Source organism: Xiphophorus hellerii, chromosome 23, assembly GCF_003331165.1.
Source record: "Xiphophorus hellerii strain 12219 chromosome 23, Xiphophorus_hellerii-4.1, whole genome shotgun sequence".
NCBI lineage: Eukaryota > Metazoa > Chordata > Actinopteri > Cyprinodontiformes > Poeciliidae > Xiphophorus > Xiphophorus hellerii.
In genome coordinates this window covers 9,978,671-9,994,307 of record NC_045694.1, presented here as the reverse complement: position 1 = coordinate 9,994,307, position 15,637 = coordinate 9,978,671, and the positions used below count along the sequence as shown (strand labels likewise).

At 38.9% G+C, this 15,637-nt stretch overlaps 1 protein-coding gene across 4 annotated transcripts in view; it reads left to right on the top strand.

Annotated features, from left to right (window-relative positions):
- diaph2 (diaphanous-related formin 2) overlaps positions 1-15,637 on the top strand; it is a 457,445-nt gene that overhangs the window by 355,618 nt on the left and 86,190 nt on the right. For all 4 annotated transcript variants that reach the window (XM_032554339.1, XM_032554341.1, XM_032554338.1 and 1 more), the window contains 2 exons: positions 3,353-3,517; positions 11,847-11,982. In XM_032554339.1, coding sequence (XP_032410230.1) covers positions 3,353-3,517; positions 11,847-11,982 — 301 coding nt within the window. The remainder of the gene's footprint in view (positions 1-3,352; positions 3,518-11,846; positions 11,983-15,637) is intronic.

The window sequence follows — 15,637 nt, the reverse complement described above, 5'->3', positions numbered from 1 at the left end:
ACAATGTAGAGCCCTGTGACTTAGAACCAGGATGTAGGGTTACGTTCAGGGAGCACAGAAATGCGACTCAAATGTGTTTTTTTCTTCTTTGGTTTATTTATTTATTTTTTGCTAGTGTGGAACCCATATCTGACTTTTTCATGACAGTCTGACTGACCCATTTGAAATATTTTCACCAAAATATTAAAAAACAAAAAAAATCAGATTTGTGACACATTCATATGTGGTACTAAATCAGAAATGATTATGATAGTCTTGAATTGTTATTTCAATTCATAGATGGCAGCATCTATTATTACTACCATAAATAGTGGTGGTTGTACCAAGTGTGGGGTTGTACACCGTTCACAGAAACGAAACAACAGGGGCGCTTATGCAGAACCTTGAGGTTCACCATAGTGGAGTGAAGTATTACTTGTAATTTGAAACAACTACAGAATAGCATCCATTTGATGAATTGAAGTTCTTGAAGTGATTTTTTTAACATTTATTTTCCCCAAGAACTAAAGGAATGATAAACATATTGTAAACATTTAATGGAAACATTGTAGTGGTGTGCATTATTATTTTTTTCTTTTTGATTTCTTGACATGATTATGATGATCATTTTCTGCACCCCCTTTCTTCATACATTTTTAAACTATTTTTTATTTATTTTGTTTATGCTAACCTAATTTAGCAAAGTTTTTTAAAAAAGGCTGTATATTTCTATGATGTGCTAGCTACATTTTAGATTCTAAACAGTTATTTTTCCACTTACCCATAAAAAAAAAATCACAACTCCAGTACTGCAAAACTCAAGAGTCCTTTTGATGTTGAAAAGAAATGTTACTTTGGCAAAGTTTTACTTTCACATCCATCCGCTGAGACACTCTAGAAAAGAAGAGGCGATTGAGGGAGGTGTACAAAGAGATAACAGAGGTCTGACAGGAGCAATGGGGGTAAATCGCGTCCAGGCAGACATGGATACAGAGAGACAGAAGAATAAGTTCATTCTCTGCCCAATGTTCTGACTGTCCCAGTGTGACCTCACAAAATAAAACCAACAAATCTACACCTCCTCCCCCTTCACATGCACAAAACTCCAAAAAACACTTCTGCAATTGTGTGTTTTTGGATCAATGTAATATGTTTTGCACATGACCTCATAAGTAATATTTTTAGCTGGGGAAACAGAAAAATCCCAAGTACAGCATTGATTATGAACTAGCAAAGCAGGACATGTTGGAAAGCTGCTGTGGCCTCCACGCAATAATAGCAGACTGTTCAAAAACAACAAAACCTTGATAACTGTTTGGCCCTGGTAATCGCAGGCCACATGCTGTCCCACCTTACCATGGATGTTGCCAAGGCGACTGTAAAAGAACACTAATTGCCTATAACTGCCCCCAGACTCAGAAGCTGGGACCTTCGTAGGAGTAACACAAGCAAGCAGTAAAGTGTTGTCAAATGATGGCCTTTAACAATCGGTTGACAGCAACAGCATCAATTTAGAACAGATTACAGTGGAAAACACATAAGAAAGACAAACACATTTAATTAGATGAATTGTGTATTATTAATCTTTAATTCATTGTTGCTCTTTATTTTGCAGTCTTTTATTTTGCATGAACGTCCAGCAATTCTTCTGGCATGAACACTAACACTCCCCATAGACAAATACAGAGACTGATTTTGCACTCCCTGTCATCAGGTGGGGCTGGAGGTATTGCACTTTACCTGCCCCAATTTAAACCTTGTTTTGCCTTATAGATATTTTCCATCTGTATTCCAATTTGTAGGACAATTTAAATGGATATAAATTAAATTCAGTAGCAGTTACACAAATAATAGATTGAAATTGTAAGCAGAACCAAAAGCATCTTATAGCTTTGATATAAATTACATAATGGTTTTTTTCTGTTTCAAGGAAAAACAAGACAAGTGAGAGGAAAAATACTCCACCAGAAATGTAATACTAAATATACATGTTAAAATAGTATGGATTACATCTCATTCATAAACTTCACTTTTCTCAAATTCTTATCTGATATTGAACACTTGGAGTAATTTTGGTTGATTGGTTAATCCTGCAAGTTCACTACTCTAATATTGTCTTCTTATTCTGTGGATAACAACTTTCACAGCTAAATTGTTTCCCAGAAGCCTTAGAAATAGTCTTTCCAGAGAGATATAATTTGTTTCTCATCTTGTTTAATTTCTTTAGATCAGACTACAATATGTTGGTTTTTGAGGTCTTTAATATTGTTTTTGGTCCAGTGGCCCAGACAACGTACAATATTTTATACTTATCAGTAGGGCTGAAATGATTCCTCGAATGAGTCTACCTGTCGTCTTCCCCCCCAGACTTGCGTTCATCTGTCCCCTCATCTATTTCCTCCCTATGTTTCAACAAAAAAGAAATAAAAAACATTTCATCATCACATTTAGCTGTCTTTAGCATTGTGTGCCTGCAGACGGTCCACCAGCTGAGCTGCACTGTACCCACACATGAGTCGTGTGCTACTGTACGTGTGCACTCTATGGTTATAAGTGCTCTTAGCTGTTCACCTCACTTAGGTTTGATGATTGTGGAGGCAGGATGAGTTTTGCTCTTGATGCAAGTGGTTGTTTATGAAGTTATGCTGTCTTTTTTTTTCCCATCCTTGCGTGTGTGTGAGTTTCGTATTCATCCTTCACGAAAAATATAGCCAGCACCAATAACAACTATCGGCATAAATGCGTAAAAAGCTGTAATTTCAGGATGACCAGTATTAATGAAATTCCTTCTCAAGGTCTCCTTATTTCCACGTTTGTGTCCTCCACATGTGTGTTCACGTAAATCTGCGCTGCATCGCTCTCATCCCTCTCAGGATGGGAGTCTTGTAATGCCCCAGTGCAGTCTCCATGAGGTCAATGGCTGCTGTGATAATGCTTAACTGATGCCGGCTGTCAATACTCATTCACTGGGAGAAAAGTCCTCCGCCTGTTCAGTAAATTACACAGTGCGACGTGAGCTGTGAGGTTCAAAACAACCTGACCCCACTGTTGTTGTGCGAAACAATAGAACAATGACTGCAATCAGCTTTTCCAGCAACCATCTGTGTCATGCTGCTGCCTACAAAACACCTTTCCATTATTTCAGGGCTGCCGCTATTAGCTCTCCTTGTCATTGACTCCAAAGTGAGATGAAGACCCTCCTTTATCCATTTTTTTTCCCTTTCTTCTGCTGACCTTGACATAGGTGGGTCTTAAAAATACTGTAAGGCAACATATGTGTGACATTTCCCTGCTACTGCTGGTTACTGTAGCATTTTATTGTCTGTGTTTGAGACGTTGCATTTTCTGTTTTCCTTTACTCCCCTTTTTTCACGGCTTCTCCAAACATTCTCGGGAGCAGTATGAGAAGCTGTCCACCATGCACAAGAACATGCAGAAGCTGTACGAGAGCATCGGCAGCTACTTCGCATTCGACCCCCACTCAGTCAGCGTGGAGGATTTCTTCGGAGAGCTGGCCAACTTCCGCTTCCTCTTCGTGGTGAGTTTAAAACGACGGCACATGTACTCTGTTGCTATAAAGCAGACGCACGGCGCCTAACAGCGGCCACCACCCACACATGCACATGCCTTTGCACTTGCTTGCTTGCACACATTGGGTGTTAGTGAAATGAGAGCTGGTTGCACATGCTCACATTTTCATCAAACTTTGCAGCAGGACCCCACAGATGGTGAAAAATTACAATGTTCTCATTGAAACTGAATGTTAAATTGGGATTACAATTAGAGGAGCATCCCAGTAAATTAGAATAGGATGGAGAACTTAATTTTTTCTCTAATTCATTTCAGGATGTGACTCTCATAAACACACTCTGATATATGAAACCCAGACTGAAGGGTGTGAACTGCAGAAATGAAAACTTAGAAGTGTCACTGAATGTGTAGAGAATCTTCTTCTGAACTAAACTACTGAAATAAATTAGCATTCGTTCTCATTTTTATGGCCTCTTTATGGATTTTATAAAGGAAATTCTAAAAACAAATGACATAACTAAGGCAGATTGAAAATTTCTAATTTTTTTGTCAGTAGTGTTCACCTCTCATGTGTAGTAAAGCCTTACATCTCAAAATCTCCTGACCCTGGTGTATTAACAAAGACCTTTTCTTACATATTAAGATAACTTTAAGGCATCAACATTCTCCTTTGTTATTTTTGTCATACTGTCATGCAGACTTAAGACCATAACTTAAGACTGAAATAGAGCATTGAAGATGATTTTGTCCCACTGCAATTCCAGAAGTCATCAATGGTTTTTTTCTTTCACTTGAGAAACAATCATTTCAGCTTGTCAACTTCAAAATACAAGAAGGTTTTCAGTCCAAAACAGTGCCATATTTTGTATTCAGACTTTATATTTCTAATATGGTTCGTGTAAGTTCTCAGGAAGAATGTAACAAGGCCCACCTGCTGTCATTTCCTTCCATATGCCATTTTTTCTGTGTCAAATACATTTTTATTTGCAGATTGCTTTCCAGTGCTACAACAGACTGTGAGGTTTTGAATAGTGTCGCTTTTCTGTTTCTTGTAAAAGCCGACTAATATTCAGGTGCCGGTGGACACAAAAGCAACTTCAGCTTTTTTTTTTTTTCTTCTGCATTTGACATATTTTTGACTCAGTCAAATTGGGTCACTTTTCATTAATCTATTCTTCTCTCCTCTCTCACAGAAGTAATGTAATGTCCCCAACATTTAAAAGATTATTTTATGTGCTGATCTTTTAAATGGCAAAAATTCTAAAGACTTTGAATTTGTTTAAGGTTTTATTAATGTTCACAATGGATTCAGAGATGTACGCAAAGCTTAAGTAACCAATTGCAGAAGTGTTTGCTGTTGTTGGCTCTAGCACTGATTTGTTATATTAAAACCTTTAAGCTATGGTTAAGTTTAATGATTTTTCTGATATCGGGGACAAAACCCTGCTTTTATGGCTGGGAAAAAGCTTTATAATTTTTGACATTCGCTTAAAATTTGAATTAAGAACACATTTACTCTAGAAGTGAAGCATTCCAGACAGACTCTGATGTTGCTGGGTGTCTCAAATAAGTTAAGCCAGGGGTGTCCAAAGTGCGGTCTTGGGGCCATTTGCGAACCTATGAATGATTTTCTGCTGCCCTTGACAACAATACTGCAACAAAACAAATCTGGCCTATCTCTACCTGATGCAGATAAATATTTTTTTTTTTTAAATCTTTTACGGCAAGATTTTCAACAGACTTAAGATAACAAAATGTTAGGTGCACCAGAAAATATTCCTCATTTATTAAACTGCTTTCTGTGTTAATCTCAATTTAAATTGAACCACAAACATCAAACAATTCGGCTGCCCCCATTGAGTCATTCAGCAAGTGGTTTAGAAGACAAAATGACCCACATCCCATTGTTGTTCCTGAGCTTAGACTAAAAACTATTAAAAAGGTAGCCCACAATAACCCAAAACATTAGAAAACGCTTTGCCTGTCTTTTATTAGCACTCTCACAAGAGACTCTTTACATGCTTTTGATCTACAATCTCCTTCTAAAAATGTCAGTTTCATTCATCTGAATAAAATCTTGCACATTTAGTTTATTTTTGAGCTGATAAAATAAAAATAACACAATATTATAATATTTATTTAACTCCTTTCAGCACTTTCTCAGTTTAAGTTGATGTTGAAGTTTCTTCGCTGTGGACAGTGATATTTGTGTTCAATCAGCTATGGTGTTTCTTGGGTTGTTCCTGAAATGAAACTGGATAATTATCCCAAAGTTGCATGAAAGTTAAGTTTATATTTGTTCATTTGCTAAGAGTTATAACTGAGGTGTTTACAGTCAGAATACAGTCAGTGGTGCATTATTACATTTTATATCTTCCTTTGCTAAAAATTTGACATTTTGTCAATATTGGCTTTAAACAAGATCATTCAGATGCATTCATTTGCACTCGGAGAAAAATTAATAGTTCATTGATGCATCAACCAGGTGCAAATTGAATTAGTACGATAGAAGCCACGTGAAAAGTAAAGTAAAAATCTCCTGTTTTTGTCAGCAGTCTTCTAAACATGTATTTACCTGTCTTTGCCTCTCTGCCATCTCTCTTTCCCACCTGGCACCTCCCCTAAAGCTCCAGGTGACAGGATGATGACATCCTGTCCAGACGGTGTTCTCTTTTTCTTTTCGCAACCCGTTAATGTAAATGGAAAGGTCCCCTTGTCTGAATCCCTCTCGTTTTCTTACTCTGATCCTTGTGTGAAACCCGCTTCCCATTCTCTCTGATCAAAGTGCACGAGCGCACAACGCAGCACTCCCTGAAGGATTCCAGAGTTGCATATCTGTAAAAGAGGCATCCACCCAAGAAAATAAATTATTCTCTCAAGCAAATAGCTGGATATGAATATTTTATTACCGATTTCCTGCTATGGTTAAGGGGATAGAAGTAAGTGGGATATAGTGTAGTTAATATATTCATACAAAAACAATCCTTTAATCACCACATTCCTCAGATATTATTTATAGTTTTTGGCGCTTCAGCTTTACTGACAGAGAGGCTAATCCCATCTGCTTCCAGAGCACAAGGAATCAATGGTTGTTCCTATTTGAATGTTGTTTTTATTTTTCTTACCCTGTGAAACAACTAGGCTAACTCATTTTTTCCTCCAAAAAAGGTCTTATGCTTTATTCATCTTTGACTTACATCGATTCCTTCTTGATTGTGACAAATGGCAAATCAAATAATGTGATGACTTGTTGTCAGTGAACATGCTAGCTGGATTTAGCCTCTTGGAACGCCTGGTGCGCCGCTGACATTTGTTTATTATTCTTTTAAAATACAGAGATATGAAGTTGTTTGACTCGGACAAAACATCCTCGCTAAGTTCCTTCTCTGTTGCGCCGCCCTTTGTAACGCATTCACAGCACAAAGCATCTGCTGTATTAAAGAATTCCCTTGCAATACAGTCACCCTAAATTGCTTTTACTAAAAAGCGGAAGCTTAATGCACCCGACCGACATAAGGCATTTGAGCAAACGAATTGACAGACAGTTCTCACAGAACTGAATGTAACTGATAAGAGAATCCATTAACTCTATTTTCCTTCTGTTTCATTCTCCGTCTCTCCCTCACCCCCACCTCTTTTTTTTTCTTCGTTTTTTTTTCTGAGCCCAATAAAATATCATTTGAGCCAGTATTTGAGGAGTTCAACAATTAATTTAATGCTACTGCCATACTTTGAAATAGAGTATGGGTGAAATGCAATAGCAGGGAGTGTTATATGTAATCCTGACCAGGAGCATGAGGACGGGGAGTTTTTGTTTTTCATTAATGAGTTATCAAAGCACAGCAGATGGGCTGGGATGAGCCAACAGTTTTCCTTGTTAATGAAGTGACTTTCTAATATGACCAATATGGATCCATAGAGTAACAGGATAGAACATTTATGAGAAGGTTTTTAATATTTGTTGATGCCATTTTTCACCTTATTTGATATAATCCTTATTTATTCCTTCAAAATATAAGAAATGATCGCTGCTTTTAGACTCGACTGATTCATCATCATGTTTATGTGATATATTTACTTACTGTACAGTGATTTTGGAGGTCACCCATCAATATGTGAGTACATGTATACAGCAGCAAAAGCCTTCCAGTCTGTAACCTATAACTTCTTGAAGCCATTTCACCCCACATTCTGGCACACGGTGCAGCAGATGGCTAATAAACACATTTGCTACTTAAAGCCCAGGCGTTGTAGTGTTTGTAAAATTCAAATGAGATATAGTGATGGCACCCTCTCTGTGTGAGATCATTGGTGCAACCGAGCAGTTGGAAATACTTATTACGCCCTCACTGGACCGGCAAACTCATTTGCATGGGAAGGGAACCATGCTGCGGGAGATGTGTTGTGTTGCACAGGTCAAGGAGAAACAATACACACATTTTAGAAATTATAAAGACAACAGAGCCAGACTGGGTATCATAGCCTTAGTAAAGAAGTGCCATGTTAGTATTTGGACAGCATTACTGACAGCTGAATGCCAAATGGAACACATTTTGTTCTTACAAAATTTTACATTTCTCTTTTTTTTTTAATTTGCATAGCCAGTATTTGATAGTGATGCATGCATCATTTTTTTTTCTAAAAACCAGAAGGACTTGGAAATACATTTTTGCTGGATGCAGTAATACGTTTTGTAGCTTTCACTCACACAAATCCAGGTTTCCAGGTCACAAGGTGTGTATAGTAAGTTCTGCATGTGCTAAAATGGACTGTGACTGGAAAAAAGGGAGACAACAAAGAGACATCCTGACCCAAAGCCCAAACCACCTCAAACTCTAAATGGACTTCCTGAACTTCTCACCCTGTCTGAAAATATCTAATGTTTCTACGTACTCCAAAAAGCTACACCTGTAGAAAAATATTTGCCTAATCTTCTTTGCAAATAGTTGAAAATGAAAGAGTTTGGGAACATAAGTTGTCAAGTACTGCCACAGATTCTCAAATGAATTTCAATCTGGACTTTGACTAAGCCATTCTAACATGCTTATATTCCATCGTAGCTCTTGATCTTAACTTTTTATTAACCCTATTATAAGTTTTTTCCACTTTTACCCAGGAATTAGCTCTATCCATGTCTCACCTATGCTGCACCTTTGAAGGAAAATAATGCCAGGAGTATCAAGCTCCGTTCCTCAAGCACAGATGTCCCACAACTTTTAGATGAGTCTCTGCTTCAACACATCTAATTCAAATGATTAGGTCAATTAATGGTAATGGCAAATGGACTGAACTTACATAGTGCTTTTCAAGTCATTTACATGAGAGCGACATTCACCTATTCACCCCCACTAACACGCACACATTTATACACCAAGTAGTCAACTTGGGGTTAAGTGCCTTGCCCAGGGGCACACCAACATGAAATAGCTGAAGTCAAACCTAAAATCTTACAATTGCAAGATGACTACTCTACCCACACAGCCACAGTTGCCCCATATTAAAATCAAGAGCACAATTTAGTCGAACTTGACTGTTGATATATTTTTCTCCATTTGAATCAAGTTTGTTGAACTAAGGACACAACTATGAGTTTCTGGGCTGGAGTTTAATACCCTCAGTGTCATACTGTGTCAGTTTTATTTGCACCAACAAAGCTCTGCATCTCAACAAGAGTTCAATATTTTTTCTGATCTCACCAGAGGAACCATTTTCTACATGCATGCTGCGTTTTCTTTGGCACAACAGATTCTCAGAGGGAAAAACAACAAAATACAAATACCTAAGAAAAAAAACCTTTCTCCTTTTCTCTTAAAATCATATCGTATGGTTTGGTTTAGTCCGGAATGCATTAGAGAACTAACTGGACATTAGTAGAGTCTATTGAGAAATATCTGACCAGATATGCAAGATGTCAAATCAACCAATTTATTTATCAAGTCAAATTTCATTAGAATATTTTAATCTTGGAGGTCCTCCTGCAATAAACGGAGCTGTCAGGAAAATTGAGCGTGATACAATCGATGTTTGCCCGACGGAAATTTCAACCTGTCACAGAGAACTGGAAAAGGGACACAAAATAAACCACAGATGCAGAGCTTTGATGATTAGAGGTGTTGTTTGATTAGAGCCGCTAAATTATGTATCGTAATCATGTTTACAGCCAGAATTAATTGTTTGTTTAGAACAAGTTTTGCCGACAGGACCTATATACGTAATCTACATAATTTCTACCCCGATTTTATCCTGAAGCACTTCAGCAACGTTCATTTGGAAATGAGCAGAACCCTGTTGGTGGTTTTTCTGTCAGAGCTGCTCATCATTTGGAGAAAATATGGAAGGTAAACGTTTTGTTGCTAATACAAAGCACAACTCTCATCCTGTTGAAAGCAGTGGTAGAGTGGATGCAATCAATATCCTGTGTAGGGGGCAGTGGTCTAATTTACACAGCCTTGATGTGGTGATTAAATACAGGTTGATATGAGAGACGTCGCTGACTTGCAGTAGTTTGAGACAATCACAGTTTCACAACGCACACAATATTAATACTTTCCCTTTCTTCACTATCATTTTGTTTATTTCCAGGATTTAAACTTGATATTTTTTTAATCACAATTACTCCACCTCGCTCTTCTCTCTCTGTCTCTGCCGCCATCGCTGCCCTTGTCATCCATCAAGGAGTCGGTGACAGCGAGGGCCCGTGTCCTTGGACATGTAGAAAAGTCCTGCTATTGACTGGCATGATGAGCCGCTCTTTCCTTGTTCCTTTCCCGCAATCCCCATAATCCCTCTGTCTTAGCTGCCAACACGGCGCACTCATCAGGACCACAGGGGCAGTGGATGGGGGGCCTGCTGTCGCCACATATTATATCACCGCTCAGAGAGGGTTATGCCTTCGCTTAAAGCTGCCCACATGGATGCATAGGGGAGAGGGAACACCACAGATGAGCTGAAGCATAAAGATGTAAATGGACTCCAACCTTAGCGCACATAATCGTATGGATTTACTAACATGAAGTATGACCTCCCACACGTGGAACCTCTGCTGCACCACAGGCGTAGCATGCAACAGCATTTTGTTGTCTCCAAAGGTCACACAGTTGCATCTTATTCTCTCCTTGCAGCAGAACGAACTGACAGATTTGTACAGTGCTGAAGACATACGGTTTATTATCTCTCTATCCCGGGTTCCTTTCTGGCATTTCAGCTGGTGACCGCGGAGGAGATGGATGCTTTCTGAATGTTGGGCTCGCTGCACGACTGCCACATGTTGCTTTCTCAATTAAATGTCTTTCCAGTGTTGTCTGAAGAATTATGCCTGCATTATGTTGTGCAGAGATTTGCAAAAGCGTTCAATTTGAACCTTTTCACGTTTTGTCTCAATAGAGCCACAAAATTCAATGTATTTTAATTGGATTTTATGTTATTGGCCAACTGAATGAGCATAATTATCAAGTTGATACCTGTTTTTTGTTTTTATCTCTGGTCTTAGGGTGCAGCCTATTAGCGTCAAGAGAAATGAACGGTGCCCTTGGACATGCCAATAGCATGTCGAGTAGCATGGATTCCAAAGCTGCATTTTCTTTATAATATGTTAGATATTCCTTACAAAACATCCATGAATAAGTGAATTTTTCACATTCAGCAGAAGAATCTACATATACCGCACTGTGAACAGGTGGGGTCTTCTGGGCCACTTTATGCAGTATGCCTAAATGTTAGCTAATTATTGAGAGTACCAAGGTTTTTGATGCTCTGTGTCTGTATTAAGTGGCACTTTTTACAATTCTTAGAAGAAAAGTTGTAGAACTTTTGCTGGCAAATCTATTTAACTACAGCCAAGCTATGTTTCCAAAATAGCAGACAAGACAAGCAACATTCTTTAATGAAAACTTGACATGGAAATAGGGATTTTTAAAAAAATTTATTTATTTTTATACCATGTAAGATATCTATGAAATACTTTGGAGTTTGTGTTATGTGATAAAATGCGTAAACCCCAAAGGCTATGAATACTTTTGGAAAGCACTGGTTATGTGTGAATGTCATCATTCATGTAGGTTTGGCATTAAATCAGCTGTGGAACTGAAATCATGTACAGGAACCTCACTGATAGATAGGCATATAAAAAAAAAAGGCTTTTACACAGCAACAGATGCATTGTTTATTCCAGACGTTTATCTCTATCAAGCCAGTTGCTGGATAAGAATTTGCAGATGGTATTCTGCTGCTCCTGTACACTATACAGTGTAGAAGATGATAAAAGAGTGAAGGTGGCAGAGCAACATTCTGATTTTATCTGTTTGTGTGTGTGTGTGTCTGCATGTGTGCCTCATCAGGAAGCCGTGAAGGAGAACCACAAGAAGAGGGAGATGGAGGAGAAGATCAAGAGAGCCAAGCTGGCGAAGGAGAAAGCTGAGCGAGAGAAGCAGGAGCGTCAGCAGAAGAAGAAGCAGCTGATTGACATGAACAAAGGTACGCTGCTTCTCCCCATGCTGCTGCCGAGACGGAGATGGGGAGTTCAGGGGACAAGAAGCACAAGGGTGGAGAGAGGGTTTCATGGAAATTTGCTGCACACAGATTTGAACTCAGCTGCTGATACTAATGTAGAGAAGCAGGGGGAGGGAGTCCTTTATTTTAGTTTATTTTCAACTCTCATGTTTACAGTGCTTCCATAGCTCAGTCAGTGCTTCCAGACAAAAGAGAGGTTATGCTAGAATTGGTATTTTCTACTTATCCACATTCTGTAGACAAAAAACATTCTCCCCCTGCTGCATCTAAAAATTGAACACATTTTATTCAGTCATGCTTCCAGCTATTGGAAAGTAGTCACAAATAAACTCAAATATGTTGTTTGCTTACAGAGACACATGCTGGAAAATACGGGCTGCATGTAAAGATAGGAAATTAAGGCCCGCTTTATCGACTAAACTGAAGATTGCTGTGTAGATGGCAATCTCAACATGATCATTATGGCTCTGGTAGTTTACCATTCATTAATGAAAAATTGCTTACATTTCCTTAAGCAATGTAAGGAAAAACAAAAGAATAACATTTTCCAGAAACGCTATAATGACTCCTCTGTCCTGCAGCAACGGCAGCCAGTCGTGTATTGATCAGTGTGAGCTGCCATTGTTTCGCACATGGAGGAAAAATACAGTGACAGAGGCTGATGCTTGTGTCTAGTTACAACAATGACACTGAAGGAATTTCAAGCCTGGGAGGCCTTACAGGCAGTCAGTGCACTCTTTTGTCCATTATTTATTCATATTTTTTGACTAACAGACTGGGATTTCCACACCAGTTTCTAAATGTCAGTGCTAGCCAAGGACCTCTCCATCGCCCAGCCTCATTGGGAAATATGACAAGACGGTCTCCAGCACGCCACAGACTCTCCAAGATAATTGATGCATGCTACAGTTCTTCTCTCGCTCTTTTTTTTGTTCCCTGAGCAGAGACCTCTCTGAAAGCTCTACTTTCAATAATCCAACATGGCTGAGCTGAAGGACGCTGTCTACCCCCTCTCTCTCTGTGTCTGGCAAACCAGATGGAGAAGGATGGAGAAGTGGTGCGATATTAAATATTTCTGCCAGAGCAGATTTTGATCTTGGTTTCTGAATGCCATAATATGACATTCAGAATGAATAAAACATGAGGATGACATGGGCAGCGTTGCCTGCAGCCTCCGAGATAGTGGGGGATTGTGCTGCGCACCGACACCTAGATTACTGGACTGTCTCGATGATGGTGACCTTGGAAAATTATGGAAAACTCGCTTTCTTAATCCAAGATGCACTCGGCATGACCAGCTTTTCTGCTGTCAAGGTTCTTACCTGGATGTTTTTTTTTATTAAACCTAGAATAATTTTATGTATTTTTACATGTTTCTATGTGGAAGGCAATCTAACAAGCAGCGCTCTGTTAATGTGTCTGAGGAGTAGGAATTTAAGCTCCAACCAGAAACAGGTGGGAGTGTGTTCAACTTATTTGTTTGTCCTCACACCTGCAGTTTACTTTTTGTTTGGAAGATATAAAACAGTGTCTCTCCTAGGTGTACACACCCCTGTTGAAAGACCAGATTTATGAGACCAGGTTTACGAGATGCAATAACAACCCAACCAGGAGGAAAAATTAGCTTTTCCAAATTTAATTTATTACATATCCTTTACGTTGAAACTGAAATACCAAAATATCTGTGAGGGGGGAAGACATAAAAAATTAAATGAGATGCAGCGACCTGTTTGTGAAGGGAGTGCATCTTTGGACTAATTCTGGGTTGAGAAATACGATGAATTATTATCAACGTAAATTTTTGGATACACTCACCCTGCGTCTTGTTGTCACCACTGGGTGAGTAAAGTGCAAATCATCTGGGATGTGTGATTGATAGGAGTGCATCAGGGCGGGGCCGTGTACACATCTAGTTGTGCGTTGTGCTTGAGGCAGTTTAATTAACTTTTTCTATCTTACCAAACAGGCTAAGCCATTTATGCCTTGATGTAGACTATATCTTTATATTGTGGAATCTTGTTTGGCCTTCTCTGCGCTGAATGTATTGTAGGCTTACTAAATGAGCCACAGAAATCCAAACAGACCCGATCATCAAGCAAATAATTTCAGCCCGACCCTGCCCAGGCCAAAAATCTAAACTCTACCTTGCCTGCAGCCTCAGACATTTCAGGGATAGTGTTGTGCACCAACAGAGGGTACTGGCCTAGCTTAATAATGGTGAACTTGAAAATATAGAATATCCACTTTCCTAATGCAAGATGTGCTCAGCGCTGCCAGCTTTTCCTCTGTCAAGGTCGTTACCTGCATTATTATTTTTTTTAACCTTGACATTTTTTCCTGTTCCTTCAGTTGTTTTTCTTTGTGGAAAGCAATCTAAGGAAGGACAAACGCACGCAGGGCTCCGTTAATGCGTCTGATGAATGGGAATGTAAGCTCCAGCCAGAAGAAAGGTGGAGGTGAAAGCAGCTCGGTGGTTTGCGTTCGTGCCCCTCGTCTCGGTTTCCTTTTAAGCTGTTTGGTTGGAAAATATATAGCAGGAAATTCAATGTTTTCTTGTTGCACATCTTTCTTCTCTGCGCCTCCTCTCCTCCCCGTTTGACAGCCTTGGCTTGAGACTCTCGGCTCTTGTCTCCCTGCCTGCTCTAAAATTCTACATGTGCTTCATATATTCGAAGAGTTGGTTATTTGAGGTGATTTTCCTATCAATATTTCATGTGGAGCATCACTCTTGTTTTCCGCAATGGTTTGGGAAAACACAGAAGTGAGCATCACAAAGAGACTCGTGTAATTCCTTTCACCATTAATTAATCATGGCTGAGCATTTTTGACATTAATTTTGAATTCTGGGGGTTAAAAGGCTAAATGAAATCCTGAAATAGATAGTTTAGACACCTGCTCTTAGAGATCAAACTGATAGAAATTGAGTAGAACCAGCTATGTTTGCTGTGTTTTTGGATGCATAAGCTGAGCAGATGGGGTAAACATATGCCTATTGTGTTATGAGAATTAAGCACAGGTCAGTGTCTTATCTATTTTAGGGATTTACTGGTTTGCTCATTTTGTGGCTTAAAGGACTGCTTGATGGATAATAGTATTTTGTTTAAAGCAATTTCAAGAGTCTATTTTTGAGAAGGGATAGATTTTATTTCATTTCACAAATTGCAACCTAATCCTCTTTCCTCGCAAATGATTAACAATGAAATGCATTTTTAATGAGAGTTTAATTCATTTAGCTTTTTGCCATGATGGCACCAGGATGGAGGGAAGAGGAGAGGGGGAGCAGATAAACGCTTTTAGGAAAGTGGTAATATAAAAAAAATACCCCTTGAAATGATGTCCTCTCTTTGTATCACTTTTCCAACAAAGTGACAGATAGATAAGAGAAGTGCATCACTAAACACTCCTCTCAGTTAAGTATTTGAAATCTTAATGTATGAAATATCTTATAAAATCATTACCCAGTCACTCAATTTGTTTTAATTTGCTCTAAGTGGATTCTCTTGAACTGACCAGCTGTTCAACATTTACAGTACCACTTTAGATCAGTGGAAGTGACTGTTGAGCTCTGCAGAATATGAACTCAAGCTAATGCCTGTCTCTATTACAGGCTAAGAGCAGG